The 17667-nt window shown below is 40.7% G+C and overlaps 1 protein-coding gene across 4 annotated transcripts in view; it reads right to left on the reverse strand.

Annotated features, from left to right (window-relative positions):
• Positions 1-251: 251 nt before the first annotated feature.
• The window catches only part of LOC140726403 (alpha-1,3-mannosyl-glycoprotein 4-beta-N-acetylglucosaminyltransferase B-like), a 203860-nt gene continuing 186444 nt past the window's right edge, over positions 252-17667 (reverse strand). For all 4 annotated transcript variants that reach the window (XM_073042738.1, XM_073042737.1, XM_073042739.1 and 1 more), the window contains exons 11-15: positions 14483-14676; positions 12245-12323; positions 10606-10693; positions 4554-4666; positions 252-1181 (exon numbers count right to left, since the gene is read on the reverse strand). In XM_073042738.1, the coding sequence (XP_072898839.1) occupies positions 1158-1181; positions 4554-4666; positions 10606-10693; positions 12245-12323; positions 14483-14676 (498 nt within the window). In that variant the 3' untranslated portion in view covers positions 252-1157. The remainder of the gene's footprint in view (positions 1182-4553; positions 4667-10605; positions 10694-12244; positions 12324-14482; positions 14677-17667) is intronic.

The raw sequence follows: 17667 nt of genomic DNA on the forward strand, positions 1-17667 counted from the left end.
TGATTTTCATCCTTAAGATAATTTTGAAAGGGAATGGGAGTTCCTCCAGGGAAATTCCTAACTGATAACACCTAAAGTAAAATCTTTAAGCACAGAACTGGTATTATTAATCTCTGTATTTTTGTGCTAAAAGTGAAAAATCGTTCAGAGTCCCAGTAACAACTACTAAGTGCATGCATTTGAGTATTCGGTGGCAGTCAGGCTCTGATGTGATGTCCTTCACAGAAACAAATAACTTCACCACGGAAGAGTAGGTTCCCAAATTATTTATGTTCAAGCCAAATGAGTATTCCAAATCCTAAATGAGTACTTACACTGAAAACAAAATACGAAATTACACATTCACTTAAGGTGACAAAAATAATCAAATTAAATTTAACACAATTTTATTTTGCTATTTTTAAAAAATACTCATCTTGACTTTTTAATCTACTGTGTACAAAACTCCAAGGAAACTAGTTTAAAATTATATCCATGTATATTAAGGTTAAAAATCTGCATTTTTAAATAAATGTAAACATATGCCCAATTCAACATTGTGACCTTGACTCTTGCAGTTATAATGTTCAATTCAAAGGTTGATACAAGAGCGGAGTGTTTAATCTCTGAAAAATTAAAATAAAGGCACAAAATACCCTCTGATCTTATAAATGGCAATTGCCCAAAACAATGATTTAACCTAGCTCACTTCTGTTAGAAAGAACATTAATGGCAATAATGACAAAAAGGTCTAAAAGAATCATCTCAACTTTCTATGATAATAAACTTGTAATTGTTTAAAATGGTAATCATAATAATTACAGTTTAATTTTAAATTATTTATCTTCATACTAATTACAAAATAACTTTTTGCTTCTTTGTAACATCACTTAAGTTTCATTAAAATGACAGTTTTTATTCTAGTGACAGTAAAAGATGTGTGAAACTTGATAAAATAGCAATAACATTGTTTAATAAATAAACTTCAATTAATTTGGTCAAAGATAATTTCAAAATTTGCATAGCTACATTATTCCCACTGTTAGGTGTTTTTTTTGGTCTCTGGTTGATTTTTCATTCGGGTGTTCTTTTAATGTTCGGACACTAGATGGCGCAATTGTTGAAGAAATCCATCACACAAACTTTACGAAAGTATAACTACGTGTAGTTCCGTCCATTTATGTAGTTGCATCAATGAAAATCTGATAAAAAATGGATAATTAAAACATAAGTTCTTCTACAAACTTTATTGTATAGCAGCATATACTGTTTAACATTCTTGGGAACATGGACCCATTCAACTCCGAGCATGCAATGGGTACTGGAGCATATTGAAGGATGAGGGAAAGCAGATGGAGATCAGTTGGCAGATACACAGGTCGAAACAATGCAACCTCTCATATACTTCTGCCACTCCTGAAATAATAGGGCAGTGTGCTGCTTACTCCTCAAATAGACCTGTTATGTCCACTCTTGTCACAGGCTGCTCATTCTCACAAGCACTTCTTCTGAACTGCTCAACAGACACACTATTACAACCAGCAGCCCACAAACTTATGATTTCACATGCCATAGTTGTGCTGTCAGAACCCTAACCTTCCTTCCCCTTGGATTATTCAGAAACAATAGTGGCACCACTGTCATTTCACTTTGTGTCAAAGTTCCATTTGAGGATGCATGGAACCTTGATATCTTTCATCAGTTTAGTGTAGAGGCATTCTGCAGAATTTCCAGGTAGGTATTCACCTCAAATAATTTTAATTTTCACAACTTTTCCTCTTTATTTCAGATGCAGTGTGGACACATAAGGACTCGGATAGCTGGATGGTTGCATATGCACATTTGCGAGAAGCTGAACAATAATTTGTTATAGGAGGCTACACTCATGTTAAAATTGCTGTGTGACAGAATTTAAAAGCAGGCAGCTAAATTTCAAGAAATCTGCTAATCGTTATGATCTACTGATCATGATGTTATTTGCACACCATTTGTCTACTGACTGATGAGCAATCATTTCAACATTGCTTTTACAGCATTAGCTTTAGACCACTAAACACTAGGCCACAATAATCCATGATCTGGCAGCAGTTCTCCTAATATTGACCTCATTGGTGCTACCCTCTTAAGTTCCTTGTCTCCTTTTCCTATACAAAGTCCTACAAGGTCACATCAAAACACTTCTCTCACAGCTTTAACTACTTATACAATTAGTATCATTGCATGAAGTCCAAATCTCTAACCCTTTTAAGAAGCACTGAATCCTCCTGCTTAATTTGCAGCCCATTAGTACGTGTGTATCTTTGGGTGTACACACACATACGTTACTGTTTCAAAAATTGCCAATATTCCTTATGTACATTGGAGTAAATCAAAATCACATCTCTTACCAATCTCATCCCCTCTGCCATAAACACTTAACAATTTAATAGCGTTGCTTCACACGAAATGCTGGTGGAACGCAGCAGGCCAGGCAGCATCTGTAGGGAGAAGCAATGTCGACGTTTCGGGCTGAGACCCTTCGTCAGGACTGACAAAGGGTCTCGGCCCGAAACGTTGACATTGCTTCTCCCTATAGATGCTGCCTGGCCTGCTGCGTTCCACCAGCATTTTGTGTGTGTTGCTTGAATTTCCAGCATCTGCAGATTTCCTTGTAATAGCTTTGCTTAATTTCTAAGCTAAGTACATCACTTTTGTTGCAGTAAAAGACCCATGGGACATTACAAAAGGAAAAGGGAACATAATTCCATTAAAACCTGGAATAATTTCTGTGTTGGACTACTGATTCTGCAGTAAGAAACACGCCAACAAATCATTTTACTTACGATAGAAATGATTATGTTCTAATAATTTCAGTGAACTTATGTTTCTCTCTATGCAAAAAGATCTTCAAGATAAACTTGAATGATTAGATGTTTCCCAATTTAGTAAAAGTTTTTCTTTCTTTCTGAAAAGCAGTCCTATAAAAATCAAAAGTAAAATGTCATATTTCAACCAAAAATATGTGACCTTTCCGAGAGGTCTTGTTCATTTGCTTTCAGTAGAGATGAATAGAGGAATAGTGTAACAATAGTAATTCAGATATGTCAGGGTACACAAGTACACCAAGTAGCCTCCAAAACCTGCTGAACACCCATCTCTTTATAGAATTGAGATTGGCTGTTTTATTGCATGACGATTTGGGTGCCTTCCCTTCCAATCCAGTATCAGGTTGTGAGTTGTACCAGATCTTGGACAGAGAGATCCACAATTCATGAGATTTTGCTGTTCGGTGCGAGCCCACTATCAAACGTGTCTTGCTGCCACAGTGATGGTTTAACAACAACTTCAACTGGGTCATTTGTTGACATTAGGGTCTCCTTCATGGCCAATGAAACTTTTACTTAGATATGCTCTCTTGTCCAAATAGTTCATTGCATTCTCAATTCACAATACATCTGACAGCCTTTCTAGTTTAAGATAAATTTGACTTTCTATAGTCCATTGCATTACAGTGATTGGATTTCCAACTCAAAGTACAAAAACAGAAATTTCTGAGGTGGCTGAACCTTTGAAGATTGGGGCAATTGTTCATTGTCTTTTAGGAAAAGCTTGCTGCACAATGTATAGAATCCAGTATTATTGATCTCTCCTTCTGGTAAAAAAAACCCTCCCCTCTTCTATTCCCCACTCTAGCCTCATCTCACTTCTGCCTGTGCCCCCTCCTCCTGCCATTTCTTCCATGCTCCACTCTCCCCTCCTAACAGATTCTTTCCTCTCCAGCCCGTTATCTTTCCTATCCACCCAACTTCACCTATCACCTTCTAGCTGTCCTCCTTTCTACCCTCCCACACTTTTTAATTTAGTGTCTTTCCAGTCCTGACGAAGGGTCTAGGCCTGAAACATCAACTGTTTATTCATTTCCATAGATGCTGCCTGACCTGCTGAGTTCCTTTAGCATTTTGTGTGAGTTACATGTGGAATCCAATCTTAATTTTCACAAGTCATTAAAAAAATGGGGCTGGGTTAAAGTTGGCTCTTTGTATAGGTCTGGAACTGCCCATTTATTTGGACCTCATTACATTTGTGTTCTTATTTGCCTAATTGAGGACAACAACAACAGAAGAGCTTTTACATTAATGGGCCTGGTATAAAACACAACATTTGGAATTAAATTGGTTACTTTGACAATACTGTATCAGCAACAGCACTGAACTGTTCATCAGTCCCAAAGATGTACCATCTGTAGTACCTGGAGTGGACCATGGACAGGTAAAGTAGGTGCACTAAGGAAAATTTGGTTAGTTCTTCATGATGTTACATTGATATTTGAAGATCATTTTGGGGGAAGGCGATTAAAAGCTATGCTGTGAAGTTTGTGTCACTATCAGATTAACTGGTCACAACGACTGGTGCAAGGACCAGTGAAAGGGTTTGTTTTTACTGCTGCTGGAACAAAGTATCAGATTCATTGCACAGATGATTTATATGAGCAATACATTGCCAAGTACATGAGATCTGTATTAATGATAATAAAGATAATGAGTAATAAAAAATGTATTAGAATGAAATTTTGAATGAAATCTTTGAAATATTACCTCATTCAGTAAAACCCAAAAAGAGGAGTCTGAAACAATGAATAATCGAATAGCTTCAATTTTTCCAATTGATCCATCGACTTCACCTTCTGCAACTCCATTACGAAATGCATCTTAAATTGTAAATGAAACAAGATTACAATTTACACAAAATATTAATAATCTTTAACTAGCTAAAGGAAGATTTTCATATTCATTGCCTTAGTGGAATGCTGATATGATAGCAGAGTGATATGCTCCTCCCGCGGGATGTGGGGAGTCTTCCAGTGACCTTGATGACCACAGCTGTGAGAAGTGCATCTGTTTGCAGCTCCTGACAAGCTGCATTAGGGAATTGGAGCTTGCGAGGAGTTGTTAGGCAGGTCTTATAGGAAGGCAGTCACAGGTTTCAGGAGGTAGGTAACTGTTAGGAGAGGGAAAGAGTGCTGTTCTGCTCAATAACAAGTATACTACTTTGAATACAGTTGGGATAGGCTGACAGTCTACCAGTGGAAAGCCACAGCAGCCATGTCTCTGCACTGGAACTGGCTCTGTGGCTCGGGGGGGTGGGGGGGGTGGAAGTTGGGTAGTGATAGGGGATTCAGTGGTTAGGGGAACAGGCATGAGATTCCATGAATGAGACTGAGACTCCTGGATGTTACATTGCCTCCCAGGTACCAGGGCGAGAGATGTTTTGGATCAAGTCCACAACACTTTTAAAGGGGAGGGGGAGCAGTCAGAAGTCGTAGTCATATCGGTACCAATGATGTCAGCAAGGAGAGTGACGAGACCCCAAAAAGTGAGTTCAGGAGTAGGTGTTAAGTTAAAAGACAGGACCCCCATGGAGGTGATCTCAGGATTGCTACCTGTGCCACATGCTAGTGAGGCAAGAATTAGGAAGATAGTGCAGTCTAACAAGGGCCAAAGAGATGGTACAAATGGGAGGGCATCAAATTTTTGGATCATTGAACTCTTTTCCAGGGCAGCTTGGACCTATACAAATGGGATGTTTTGCTCCTGAACCGGAGAAGGCCCAATATCCTTGAAGGAAGAGAGGGATGGGAACCAGAATGACAGGACTGCATGAAGTAGCAGTGGGGAAATTAGATATTAAACCTACAGGTGGACTCATTTACAGAGACAATTCAGGGGGAACTGAGGTATAAAAAAGGGATGCACACATTAATGAGACTATTATTAGAGACCAGTTAATAATCAGCGGGATTTTGATGAGTAAATTTGTAGAGAATTAGCAAACAGTTGCAAGAAATATTACCTTTCACATATTGACTGGGACTCCCATACTGTAAAAGGACTGGATGGGATAGAGCTTGTCAATGTGTTCAAGAAAGTTCCCTTTATCAACATGTCAAAGTCCCAACTAGAGAGAGTGTGATACTGGATCTCCTACTGGAGAATGAGTCAGGGTAAGTGGTAAGAGCAGATAGGGGAACACTTTGGATCTAATGATCATATTTCCATTAGTTTCAAGATAATTATGACAAAGATTTGACTGATCCTTGGACTGAGATTCTAAATAGATTCAAAAGCAATATTGGTGGCATCAGAAAGGATCTGGCAGTTGTAGATGGGGAAAAGTTGCTTCTGGTAAAAGACGTTTGGCAAGTGGGAGGCATTCAAAAGTAAAATATTGAGAGCACAGTGTTTGCATGTTTCTATTGGAATAAAAGGCAAAGCGAACAGGTTTAGGGAGCCTTGATTATCAAGGGATATTGAGGCCCTAGGAAAGGAAAAGGAAATGCATAATAGGTATAGGCAGTTAGGATCACATGAGGTGTTTGAGGAGTATAAGAAATGCAAGAGGACATAAGAGAAATCAGAAAGTCTAACAGAACACACGAGGTTGCTCTGGTAGTCAAAGTGAAAGAGAACCCAAAGGGCTACTTTAGCTATATTAAGAGCAAAAGTTTAGCAAGGGACAAAATTTGTCCTCTTGGAGATCATCTGTGCATGGAGCCAAAAGAGATGGGAGAGATCTTAAATGAGTTTTATACACCTGTGTATACTAGGGAACTGAGACAAAAAGAATAGTAAGATCATGGACCATTATCCAGACTAAGGAAGAGCAGGTGCTCGCTGCCTTGAAGTGAATTAGAGTTGACAGGTCACTAGGGTCTGATGAGGTGTCCCTGGAAGGACTTTATTTACTGTAGCCTGGAAGAATGAGAGGAGATCATTATAGGTGTATTTTCATTAGCCTCATTAGTAAGGAATGTTAAAGAATACAAGGAATGCAGTTTAATGTGTTTTTCCGAAACATGGCTGACGGCTAACATCCCGGATGTAAATGTAGAATTACCTGGTTTTACTACGGTAAGATTTGACAGAGATGCCAAAAAGTGTGGGAAGAAGAAAGGAGGGGGACTCGCTGTCTACATTAACGAAAGATGGTGTAACCCCGGGCATGTGAGTACAAAGATCTCCGTTTGTGAAAGAGATATTGAGCTGATCGCCGTGAGTATGAGGCCATATTACCTGCCTCGAGAATTCGCAAGCGTCATTGTGGTGAATGTGTATGTCCCGCCGGTAGCGTGTGACGTCATCAGCTCCGCTGTTGCTAGGCTTCAGACACAGCACCCTGAGGCACTGGTGATAATTACAGGGGACTTCAACCATGTGACTTTGGACAAGACACTACCTGCTTTCTCCCAGTACGTGGATTGCTACACCAGGGGTAATAGGACTATTGACCTACTGCATGCAAACGTAGAGGAGGCATATAGTGCATCCCCACTGCCTTCATTGGGGAAAGCTGATCACAACCTGGTTTTGTTACAGCCCAGATATAAATCAATTGTGATGAGGCATCCCACTACCACACACTCTTTTAGGAAGTGGACTCCTGAAGCTGAACAGGCCCTGAGAGACTGCTTCGGTACTACTAACTGGGATGTACTGCAAGGGGGGCTCTGTGGGGGCGTTGAGGAGGTCACTGAATGCACAACGGACTATATTAACTTTTGTGTGGATGCAGTTGTCCCTGTTAGAACTGTTCGCTGCTATCCCAATAATAAGCCCTGGATCACTAGTCACATCAAAGGCCTCCTAAACCAGAAGAAGAGGGCCTTTAAAGATGGTGATCAGTTGGAGCTTAAAAGAGTTCAGAAGGAACTCAGAGTACAGATAAGGGGGCAAAGGAGCAGTATAGGAGGAAGCTAGAACAAAAGCTGCAGAAAAAAAAGCATGAAGGAGATGTGGGATGGGATGAAGATCATCACCGGATGCGGTGCAAAGCGGGGGGCGAACATAAGTGGAGATGTGGAGAAAGCGAACCAGCTGAACAACTTCTTCAACAGGTTCGACAGCTCAATCTCATCCTCACCGCAGAAATCCACACCAGGCTTACTTCCCTCACAGGAAAATAGCCACTCACAGGAGACCTTGCCCACGCCCAGGATTACGGCTGCACAGGTGGAAGGTCAACTGAGGAAGATCTGTACCAGCAAGGCGGCTGGACCGGATGGAGTTTCCCCACAATTACTGAGGGCCTGTGCGACTGAGCTGGGAGAACCACTACAGCGCATCTTCAACATGAGCCTGGAGCAGAGAAGAGTACCCAGACAGTGGAAAACATCCTGTATTGTCCCGGTACCGAAGAAACCACAACCAAAGGAGTTGAATGACTTCAGACCTGTTGCCTTGACGTCGCACGTGATGAAGACCATGGAGCGGCTGATAATACAGAATCTGAGGCCACAAACCAGGCACGCCCAGGATCCTCTTCAGTTTGCGTATAAGGAGAAGGTGGGAGTGGAAGATGCTATCACGTATTTGCTGCACAAATCACTCTCTCACCTAGAGGGGGTCAGTTGTGCTGTGAGGATTACATTCCTTGACTTCTCTAGTGCCTTTAACACCATCCAGCCCAAGATCTTAAGGCACAAACTAATGGAGATGGGAGTAGACTCTCACATGGTGGATTGGATAGTGGACTACTTGACAGATAGACCTCAGTATGTGCGGTTGGGAGACTGTAGGTCTGACACGGTGGTCAGCAGCACAGGGGCGCCGCAGGGAACCGTACTCTCTCCGGTCCTGTTCACCCTGTACACATCAGACTTCCAATATAACTCGGAGTCCTGCCATGTGCAGAAGTTTGCTGATGACACGGCCATAGTGGGGTGTGTCAGGAATGGACAGGAGGAGGAGTATAGGAAACTGATACAGGACTTTGTGATATGGTGCAACTCAAACTACCTGCGTCTCAATATCACCAAGACCAAGGAGATGGTGGTGGACTTTAGGAGATCTAGGCCTCATATGGAGCCAGTGATCATTAATGGAGAATGTGTGGAGCAGGTTAAGACCTACAAGTATCTGGGAGTACAGTTAGACGAGAAGCTAGACTGGACTGCCAACACAGATGCCTTGTGCAGGAAGGCACAGAGTCAACTGTACTTCCTAAGAAGGTTGGCGTCATTCAATGTCTGTAGTGAGATGCTGAAGATGTTCTATAGGTCAGTTGTGGAGAGTGCCCTCTTCTTTGTGGTGGCGTGTTGGGGAGGAAGCATTAAGAAGAGGGACGCCTCACGTCTTAATAAGCTGGTAATGAAGGCGGGCTCTGTCGTGGGCAAAGTACTGGAGAGTTTAACATCGGTAGCTGAGCGAAGGGTCAATTATGGATAACTCTGAACATCCTCTACATAGCACCATCCAGAGACAGAGAAGCAGTTTCAGCGACAGGTTACTATCGATGCAATGCTCCTCAGACAGGATGAAGAGGTCAATACTCCCCAATGCCATTAGGCTTTACAATTCTACCGCCAGGACTTAAGAACTTTTTAAAAGCTATTATTAATGCTTTTTGAGATAGTGATTTAGATGCATATCATATTTTTTATTGTATGTAATTAGTTTTGCTACAACAAGTGTATGGGACATTGGAAAAAAGTTGAATTTCCCCATGGGGATGAATAAAGTATCTATCTATCTATCTATCTAAAATTATGAGGGGTATAGATAGGGTGAATGCTTGGCAGGTTTATCCCCCTTATGTTGGTGAGAGTAAAACTAGAGGTCATTTGTTTAGGGTGAAAGGTAATTAAGGGAAATCTGAAGGGGAACTTATTCACTCAGAGGGTGAAGTGACTATGGAATGAGCTACTAGTGGAAGTGGTATATGTGAGTTAATTGTAACAATGAATGAAGTTTGGATGAGAGAGATATGAAGGCTATGGTCTGGGCACAGGTAGATAGGACCAGGTAGAAGACTAGGCTGGCAGTGACTAGATATGCCAAGTGGCCTGTCTCTATGATAGTACTTGGAGATCTCAAATCTATAATGGAACCTGTTTGCTTCATCAGAAACAAATGATGAAAATTGATATGTACAGTATATATTAAATAGAATATTGGACAAAACAGCATTAGTTCAGAACTCATGCTGTTCTGGCATTCAGAGTGGCATGGTAGCATAGCACTTTACTGTACCAGTGATCTGGGTCCAATTTCTGTCACTGCCTATAAGGAGTTTGTATGTTTCTCCCTGTGACTGCATGGGTTTCCTCTGGGAGCTCTGGTTTCGTCCCACAGTCCAAAGATGTTGGTAGGTTAATTGGCCATTGTAAATTGTCCAGTGATTAGGCTTGGATTAAATCAGGGGATTGCTGAGCGGCGTGGATCCAAGGGCCACAACGGTCTGTTCCATGCAGTATATATCTCAAAAAATAAAACAAAAACTCTTCCTCAACATTTGTCTTAATTTACCAATGAAATAAGATAATAATTGTTATTCTGTTCAAAACCTGGAGCAGAATTATTATGAACGTTCCCCAAAATAAAAGCATTAGAAGGTGCTGTAACTAGTACCAAATGAAGACCTAGTATGTGTATGTGATAGTCCTTTAATCTTTAAGCAATACAGAGGCATCTAAAATAATCTGATTAATTCTATGTTGAAATGTAGTTATGTGTAATGAAAGTATTACAAAATTCCTGGGGCTGGACTGCTAATAGAGCTGATAGTAATTTTCATCAAATACCTGGAGATATCAAAGTACATTTCCAAACTATATAATTTTATTATTGAATTAACAAGTAATTAAAACATTACCTATCCTATAATAGCCATCATCTGTTTCTTTGTATTTGGAGTATGTTGTACTACTGTTGTACTGAGATTTCTTCTTAAAATCAGTTCCCTGAAAAATTAAAAGAAGTGTTCATTATTGCAAAGGAATCATTTAACAGAATTATGGAGTTTGCAGTTATATATTTGAGAAATCCCTCATTTCACCATTTAATACGGTATAAACAAAGCAATTGGAATGAATGATTGAGATTGTTCCATTAAGTATAACTCCTATTGATTTTCAGTTTGTTCGGATTGAAGGGAGGTTATTTATTTATTTATTTATTTATTGAAATACAGTCAGAATAGACCCTTTGTTCCTTTGAGCTGTGCTGCCCAGAAATCCCTGACTTAACTCTAGCCTAATCACAGGACAACTTACAATGACCAATTAACCTACTAACTGGTACATCTTTAGACTGTGGGAGGAAACCCACACAGTCATGGGCGGGAATTACCTACAAACTCCTTACAGGCAGCAGTGGAAATCGAATCTGGGTCACCAGCATTGTGTTAACCACTGTGCTACCTTGCCACTCCACAGTATGATTTTAGTTTTGAAAGTTTAAAAATTGGTGTGGCAATAGTTAAACAGTCATTTCTTTACAGGCAGAAATTAGCAAATATTTTTCTCAGTCATTGATCTTCAAAACTCTTCCTCAAAGGACAGCAGAAGCCAAATTTTTTAATATTTTCACAGTAGAGGTAGCTCTATTGTTGACTAACAAGAAGATGAAACGTTACTGCTGGTAACTAAGGTGGTGAAGTCAAGCCTGTAGTCTGATCAAGCCTGACCTCATTGAATGGGGAACAGGAGGAATGTGGCCCTAACCACAGTGTGCCTTCGGTAGATATGATTCTGAATCCAACACAGTCTGGCGCAATGTCACTATTAGCTCTGTTGCTTTTACATGAAAGACAGCAGATATACATGTATATGTTTCAATTTGAAAAAATAAAGAGCAGATTAGATTTTCTCAACTGCAATTAGAAGAAAGAACAAAAATATTGTATTATGGAATCTTGTCAATGAACCTGTAGAATTAAAGGTTTTTCATCATTGATGTACAGTGATGTGATCAATTTCGATATATTGGTTCTCCAGTCATATAATTAAAATAGTGTCGACACAGTAAAACTAAGGCTTAAAGTCTTTATATTTGGATAGATGTACTAAAGACTGAGCATAGTATGGCTGAGAGCATCTCACTGCATTTTTAACTAGAACCATTATAATGTTGGAGATTACTTGAATGCCGCCCTCCATTTATAGTTGTCATTACAGAGCCTGACTAATGAATCAGTTGTACAGACAGATTGTCTAGTTTTAATGGCTATTACTGATTCATCAGCCTGGCTCTTTGATCCCTGTACAAAAACACGTGGGAGAGAACATTTTCTTGGTATCACACTATTACAACCAGTAGCATCAATAAATATCAGTGTACAACATTGATGTTGTCTTTCAAGTTTGTATTTTCCAATGAGATTTGCAAGGGCTACCTCTCATTCAAACCCAAGAGCCTTGAGTCAGGACCAGTGAGCTGCATAATGGCAAAAAGCAAAATCGTTGCAGAAGTGAAGGATTTTTGGATTTAGTGCTTGCTACTGATACACTTACATTAGCTGGTAGAACCTCCACTGTTGTATTAACAAGTTTATCGCCTGGGTGCTCTATGTTGCCACTTCTAAAAAGGTATCTGTGAAGCAAGGGTCACAAAAATAGTGACTGAAAGAGAAAATATACCGAACTTTTACTGTTGCTGTGAAATTGTTAATTCAGAATCAGGTTTATTATCACCGGCATGTGACATGAAATTTATTAACTTAGCAGCAGCAATTCAATGCAATACACAATCTGGTAGAGAGGAAAAAATAATAATAAATAAACCAAAACATAATTATAAACAAGTAAATCAATTATGTATATTGAATAGATTTTAAAAAATGGAAAAACAGAAATACTGTATATTAAAAAGTGAGGTAGTGTCCAAAGCTTCAAAATCCATTTAGGAATCAGATGCCAGAGGGGAAGAAGCTGTTCCTGAATCGCTGAGTGTATGCCTTCAGGCTTCTGTATCTCCTACCTGATGGTAACAGTGAGAAAAGAGCATGCCCTGGGTGCTGGAGGTCCTTAATAATGGACGCTGCCTTTGCGACACTGCTCCCTAAAGATGTCCTGGGTACTTTGTAGGCTAGTGCCCAAGATGAAGCTGACTAGATTTACAACCTTCTACAACTTCTTTCGGTCCTGTGCCCCTCCATACCAGACAGTGATGCAGCCTGTCAGAATGCTCTCCACGGTACAACTATAGAAGTTTCTGAGTGTATTTGTTGACATTCAAATCTATACAAACTCCTAATAAAGTATAGCCACTGTCTTGCCTTCTTTATAACTACATCGATATCCAATGCACAGTATCATTATGTTAATCTGTATGATGCCAGCAGGTAAATGATTGGCTCCTTTTGCAGAATTCCTTCTTTCCACAACTTTACTGGGTGCTAACCTATTTTGAATGGGTTAATCTTTTTGTTAAACTAAGTGGGAAAAAAAGAATTATAAATCAATCTGTTAAGTATTATGAGCTACCACTCCAGGACATAAGAAAGCTCACTTTTAAAAGAATGCCATGTTTCGCTTTTCTTTCCTCCCATCTTTATGCGGCCAGAATGTTACAATAAACAAAGAATGTATCATAATGCAGAAAGTCTTCCAAAAGATCATATTTTCAAAAATATGTAGTACAGCCATTTATTTTCCAGTTAATTAATTAATTGGAAAATAAACAGCTGTACTACATATTTTTGAAAATATGATCTGTTTGAAGACTTCTAAATTTCCAGCTGCTTTGAGTTGTGATTCTATCTCAAAGTAGGAGTGAATTAAAGTAGTGAAACATGAATTTAATGTGGTCCTTGCCCACCTGCAATGCTTGTTTTTATTTTAATCTACCCCCAATAATCCACCACCCTCACCTATTCTCTTATGTATTCTTACAGGGTACCAGGTTAAAATTAAATATCACTGCTTCACTTTAAGAATATGTATTAATTCACTCAGAAATACTCTGCTGATTTAACATTAAAAACATTTGACTGACTTACTGGGATAATGATAAAATTTTACTTAATTTCTCTTCATCTGTTTTTCCTATCTTTCCAGAAAATATATTCTTGTGCGAGTAAATCATTCCACAAATGATAGTTATTTCTTGTTAAATATCTGAGAGCATTTCTGTTTCATCTACCACTACTATTTTTGAAACAAGTGCCTTTCACAGCCAAAGTGAACAATTACTCTGCTCATGATGAAGATGTAAGCAGGTAACCTACTTACAAATCTGCAACTCATTGCTCTGAGAGTCTCCTCAAAGGAGCGTTGAGAACATGAAATATCTTTTTACTTTTACAGGCACTTGATTCTTTATAGTAGAGCACAAAAAGAAGGTACACCAAGTTAGGGAACTATAGGAAAGGTATTGGACTGCCATACCAATGTTGTTGCATGGACTCAATGACAAGGCTATATGACTAAGTTCTTCTTTTCTGTTCAAAATGAAAGTATATTGTGAAAAATCATGGACATGAGCTACAATTGCCACACAACTTTGCTGCTATTTATTAGTGCACCAGCATGTGACTAGCCAGTTTTAAAGTCACATTGTAGATCTTCAACTCTTCTGCTGACTTTAAGTAAAATGATACATAATTTTGAGATGAAATGGAAAGTAATCCTATGAAACAGAGGTAAATAACTTCACAGTGTAAATGGCAAGAACTATTAGAAATGAAGTGAATATGGGTGAGTGATTTTGGCAATCTGAAATATGTCTACATAATACAATTTTAAACCAACCTTTCAACTTTCAGTGGCTGGTAGAACTTAAATTTGATGAAGTCCCCTGCCACTGGAGTATATGTCCAGAAGAAATCTTCTCCTTTGTAGGCCTTCTCCAGACTATGATGTTGGTAGATTTTCAAGCTGGTTGTTAATTCTGCAGTAGGATTTGAATGCCTCTTAAGTAATAATTGTTTCTTAAAATCCTTATCCTTTAATTTGAAACAAAAAGATTACAATAAGTACTTGAAAACCATAAATCCTAGCTATTCACATGCAGGCACAGCTTGGAAACAGTCAACTTTTTGAAATGAGCATCAAAACATTTGCAGCTACTGGCATGCTAAGGTTGTATGGTATTAATTCTCCTGTCTTATTTTGAGGGAAGGATGGAAAACCATAGATTTATTTTAATATTCCATCTGTGGGTTGGAGGTATGTCTGAAAATTAAATCCTTTGTGCTAATGCTTTAGTAAAGCTAAATAAAACTGATATTCCAACCTAAACAGGTACAGTACACGATCAGGCGTGCTTTCCAAGATGGCGGCACGACGCAGCTTGCAGCAGCCACTCTGGAGCTGATGATCTGTTATTTGTGAAGTGGGGTGCTGTGCACAATCATAATCGATTGAAAACGGATGTGGGAGCACGGAAGAACATCGGGAAATCTCCAGGAAGACCTTCTTCGTTGCTGCTGCTGCTGTGAGGTCCAGGTCTCTGCTGGGAAGAACAGGCCCCCAGTCCTCGGGGTCGCGTTGCCAATGACCGTTGGCGGGGTTGTCTTAATACGCTCGGCAGAGGATGGTGCTCGGAGAAGCTGTGCTGGAGGGGATGGTCGTCAGTTCGGAGGTTCGAATGACTCGGAGTCCGCTGCGGTCAGGTCGCTTTCAGTGTGTGCTACGTCTGCGAGGCTGGGTTCGACGGAGCTTTCATTGTGTGCTGCGTCTGTGAGGCTGAGTTGGGCGGCACCTTGGAAGTCCATAGCGGGGGTACTCCCTTCTGCTGCCAGCGTGGGATGGCGAGTCTGTGGGGACCCTGGGGATTTGTGGAAACTGTGTGGTGATTTCTTTTGAACTTATAGTCCTTTAACATCTTTGGACTATTTTTACTGTGCCCATGGTCTGTTTTTTTTTAATCAATTATGCTATTGCTTGCACTGTTGTAACTATGTGGTTTTGTGCAGGTCTTGTAGCTTTAGTTTTTGGTCTTGTTTGTCTGGTGGATTTGGAGCTCCTTTCCAGGGAACGCGATAAGATGGTAGCATGATATTAATACGCAGCAGCCTCTCCGGACTCTGGATTGGGGATTGCCAAATGTTATGTGGATTTTCTAGTGTACTCTGTTTTGTCATGTGCTTTTGTGATATCATTCTGGAGGAACGTTGTCTCATTTTTTAACTGCATTGCATTTGTGGTTTCTAAATGACAACAAACTGAATCTGAATCTGAAACAGAATGCCAACAGCTCTGAAAGTTGTAATATACCACCCTTCGCTTGATTCTTGTGTTATGCCGTTGGCCCCCTCCTTTGTGAGAATCACAAGAACCCTAGTTAAGGGGGGGGGTCAACTGACCCAAAAAGAGAGAGAGACCATGTTCTCCCAAGAAGCAGAATGAAGGTGACATTGACTATTGTCTCATGGAGACCACGTGAAAAGCCCTCGGGCAAAGTGGGCTGGTTGAGAGAGAGATCGCATTACCTGCAACTTGATTGACACCTGCGATCCCGTGAAGAAGTATAAAGGCGGGTCTGAGGGGGGGAAACCCTCAGACGCACCCAGGAGACACCAAGGAAACACGATATCGATTCCCGTGGGAGCGGGACGCCATTTTGAAGGAAGCCACGTGCGTTAGATTCCGAATTTGAATCTGTGGCTAAAACCAACGAAAGACTGCTTTTAAATAACAACGGGGAAGTCTGCTCCCCTGATTCCAAGGATTTGCTCTACCAAGACGACGGGCAAGTGTTCATCTTTTCTAAATCATCTCTCTCTCTCTACAACGTAAAAACCCCAGCGGGTTCCCAGAAAGGAAAAGCCTGCAAACTTCTGAGTGACTCTTTATATTTCCGTTGGACTCAGTATTACCCCCTAGACAACTGTAGAGCTTATTTCTGATTGATTATGGTTACACCGGTGTTTTAGATTGAGTTTTGACGACGTATATGATCTGAATGTTTTGTATTAACCATACGTTTGTGCCCTTGTTGAATAAAACGTTTGAAAATAGTAGCATCCGACTCAGCTGATCCATCTATCTTTGCTGGTAAGTTACCTGGTTACGGGGTTTCGTAAAATGGTCTAACCCGACCGCCCAAGTCAGTGTGGTCGACTATGTGCTGAAATTCCGGGAAAGGCTGCGTCAAGTATGCGCCTTGGCAAACGAAAACCTTAAAGCCTCTCAGGAAAAAATGGGTCAGTGGTATAACGAGAGAACGAGAGTTTCACGTGGGCGACCGGGTCCTGGTCCTATTCCCGGTAGCTACTCACCCCCTGGGGGGCGAGGTTTCAAGGACCATATACAGTGCGTAAGAAAATAGACTCGCTGAATTACGTGATCGAAACCCCCGACCGGCGAAAGCCGACCCAGTTAGTTCACGTGAACATGATAAAAGGGTATCACGAACCCACCCCCACGGTTGTTGGCGCGGCCATGAAAGCCGATGAGGTAGAGGGGGATGGTAAGGAGGAACCAGAACGGTTCGACAAGATAGGTATAGTCCCTACCAGATTAGAGAACTCTGTCGTATTGGCGAATCTTGCGGGTAAAGTTGGCCACTTAAAGCCTGAACAGCGGGAGCAGGTAATACAGCTCGTTAACCGGCATGCAGACTTATGCCCAGATGTTCCCCGAAGGTGTAATGGGACGCAACATGATGTGATAGCTACCTCAACCCAACCTATTAAACAAGCCCCTTATCGGATGAATCCTGAAAAGAGCCAGCTGGTAGAGAAGGAGATTGAACATATGCTAGCTGCTGGGATAATCCGCGAATCCTCTTCCGCGTGGGCTTCTCCTTGCGTGGTTGTCCCAAAGCCGGACGGGACCATAAGATTCTGTACCGATTATCGGAAGGTCAACGCGGTTACCCAGACCGATGCTTACCCTCTTCCCCGGGTGGATGATTGCATTGATCAAATGGGGAAGGCAAGGTACATCACAAAAATTGACTTGTTAAAGGGGTACTGGTGCGTTCCTTTAAC

This window comes from Hemitrygon akajei, chromosome 4 (genome assembly GCF_048418815.1).
Source record: "Hemitrygon akajei chromosome 4, sHemAka1.3, whole genome shotgun sequence".
Lineage (NCBI taxonomy): Eukaryota > Metazoa > Chordata > Chondrichthyes > Myliobatiformes > Dasyatidae > Hemitrygon > Hemitrygon akajei.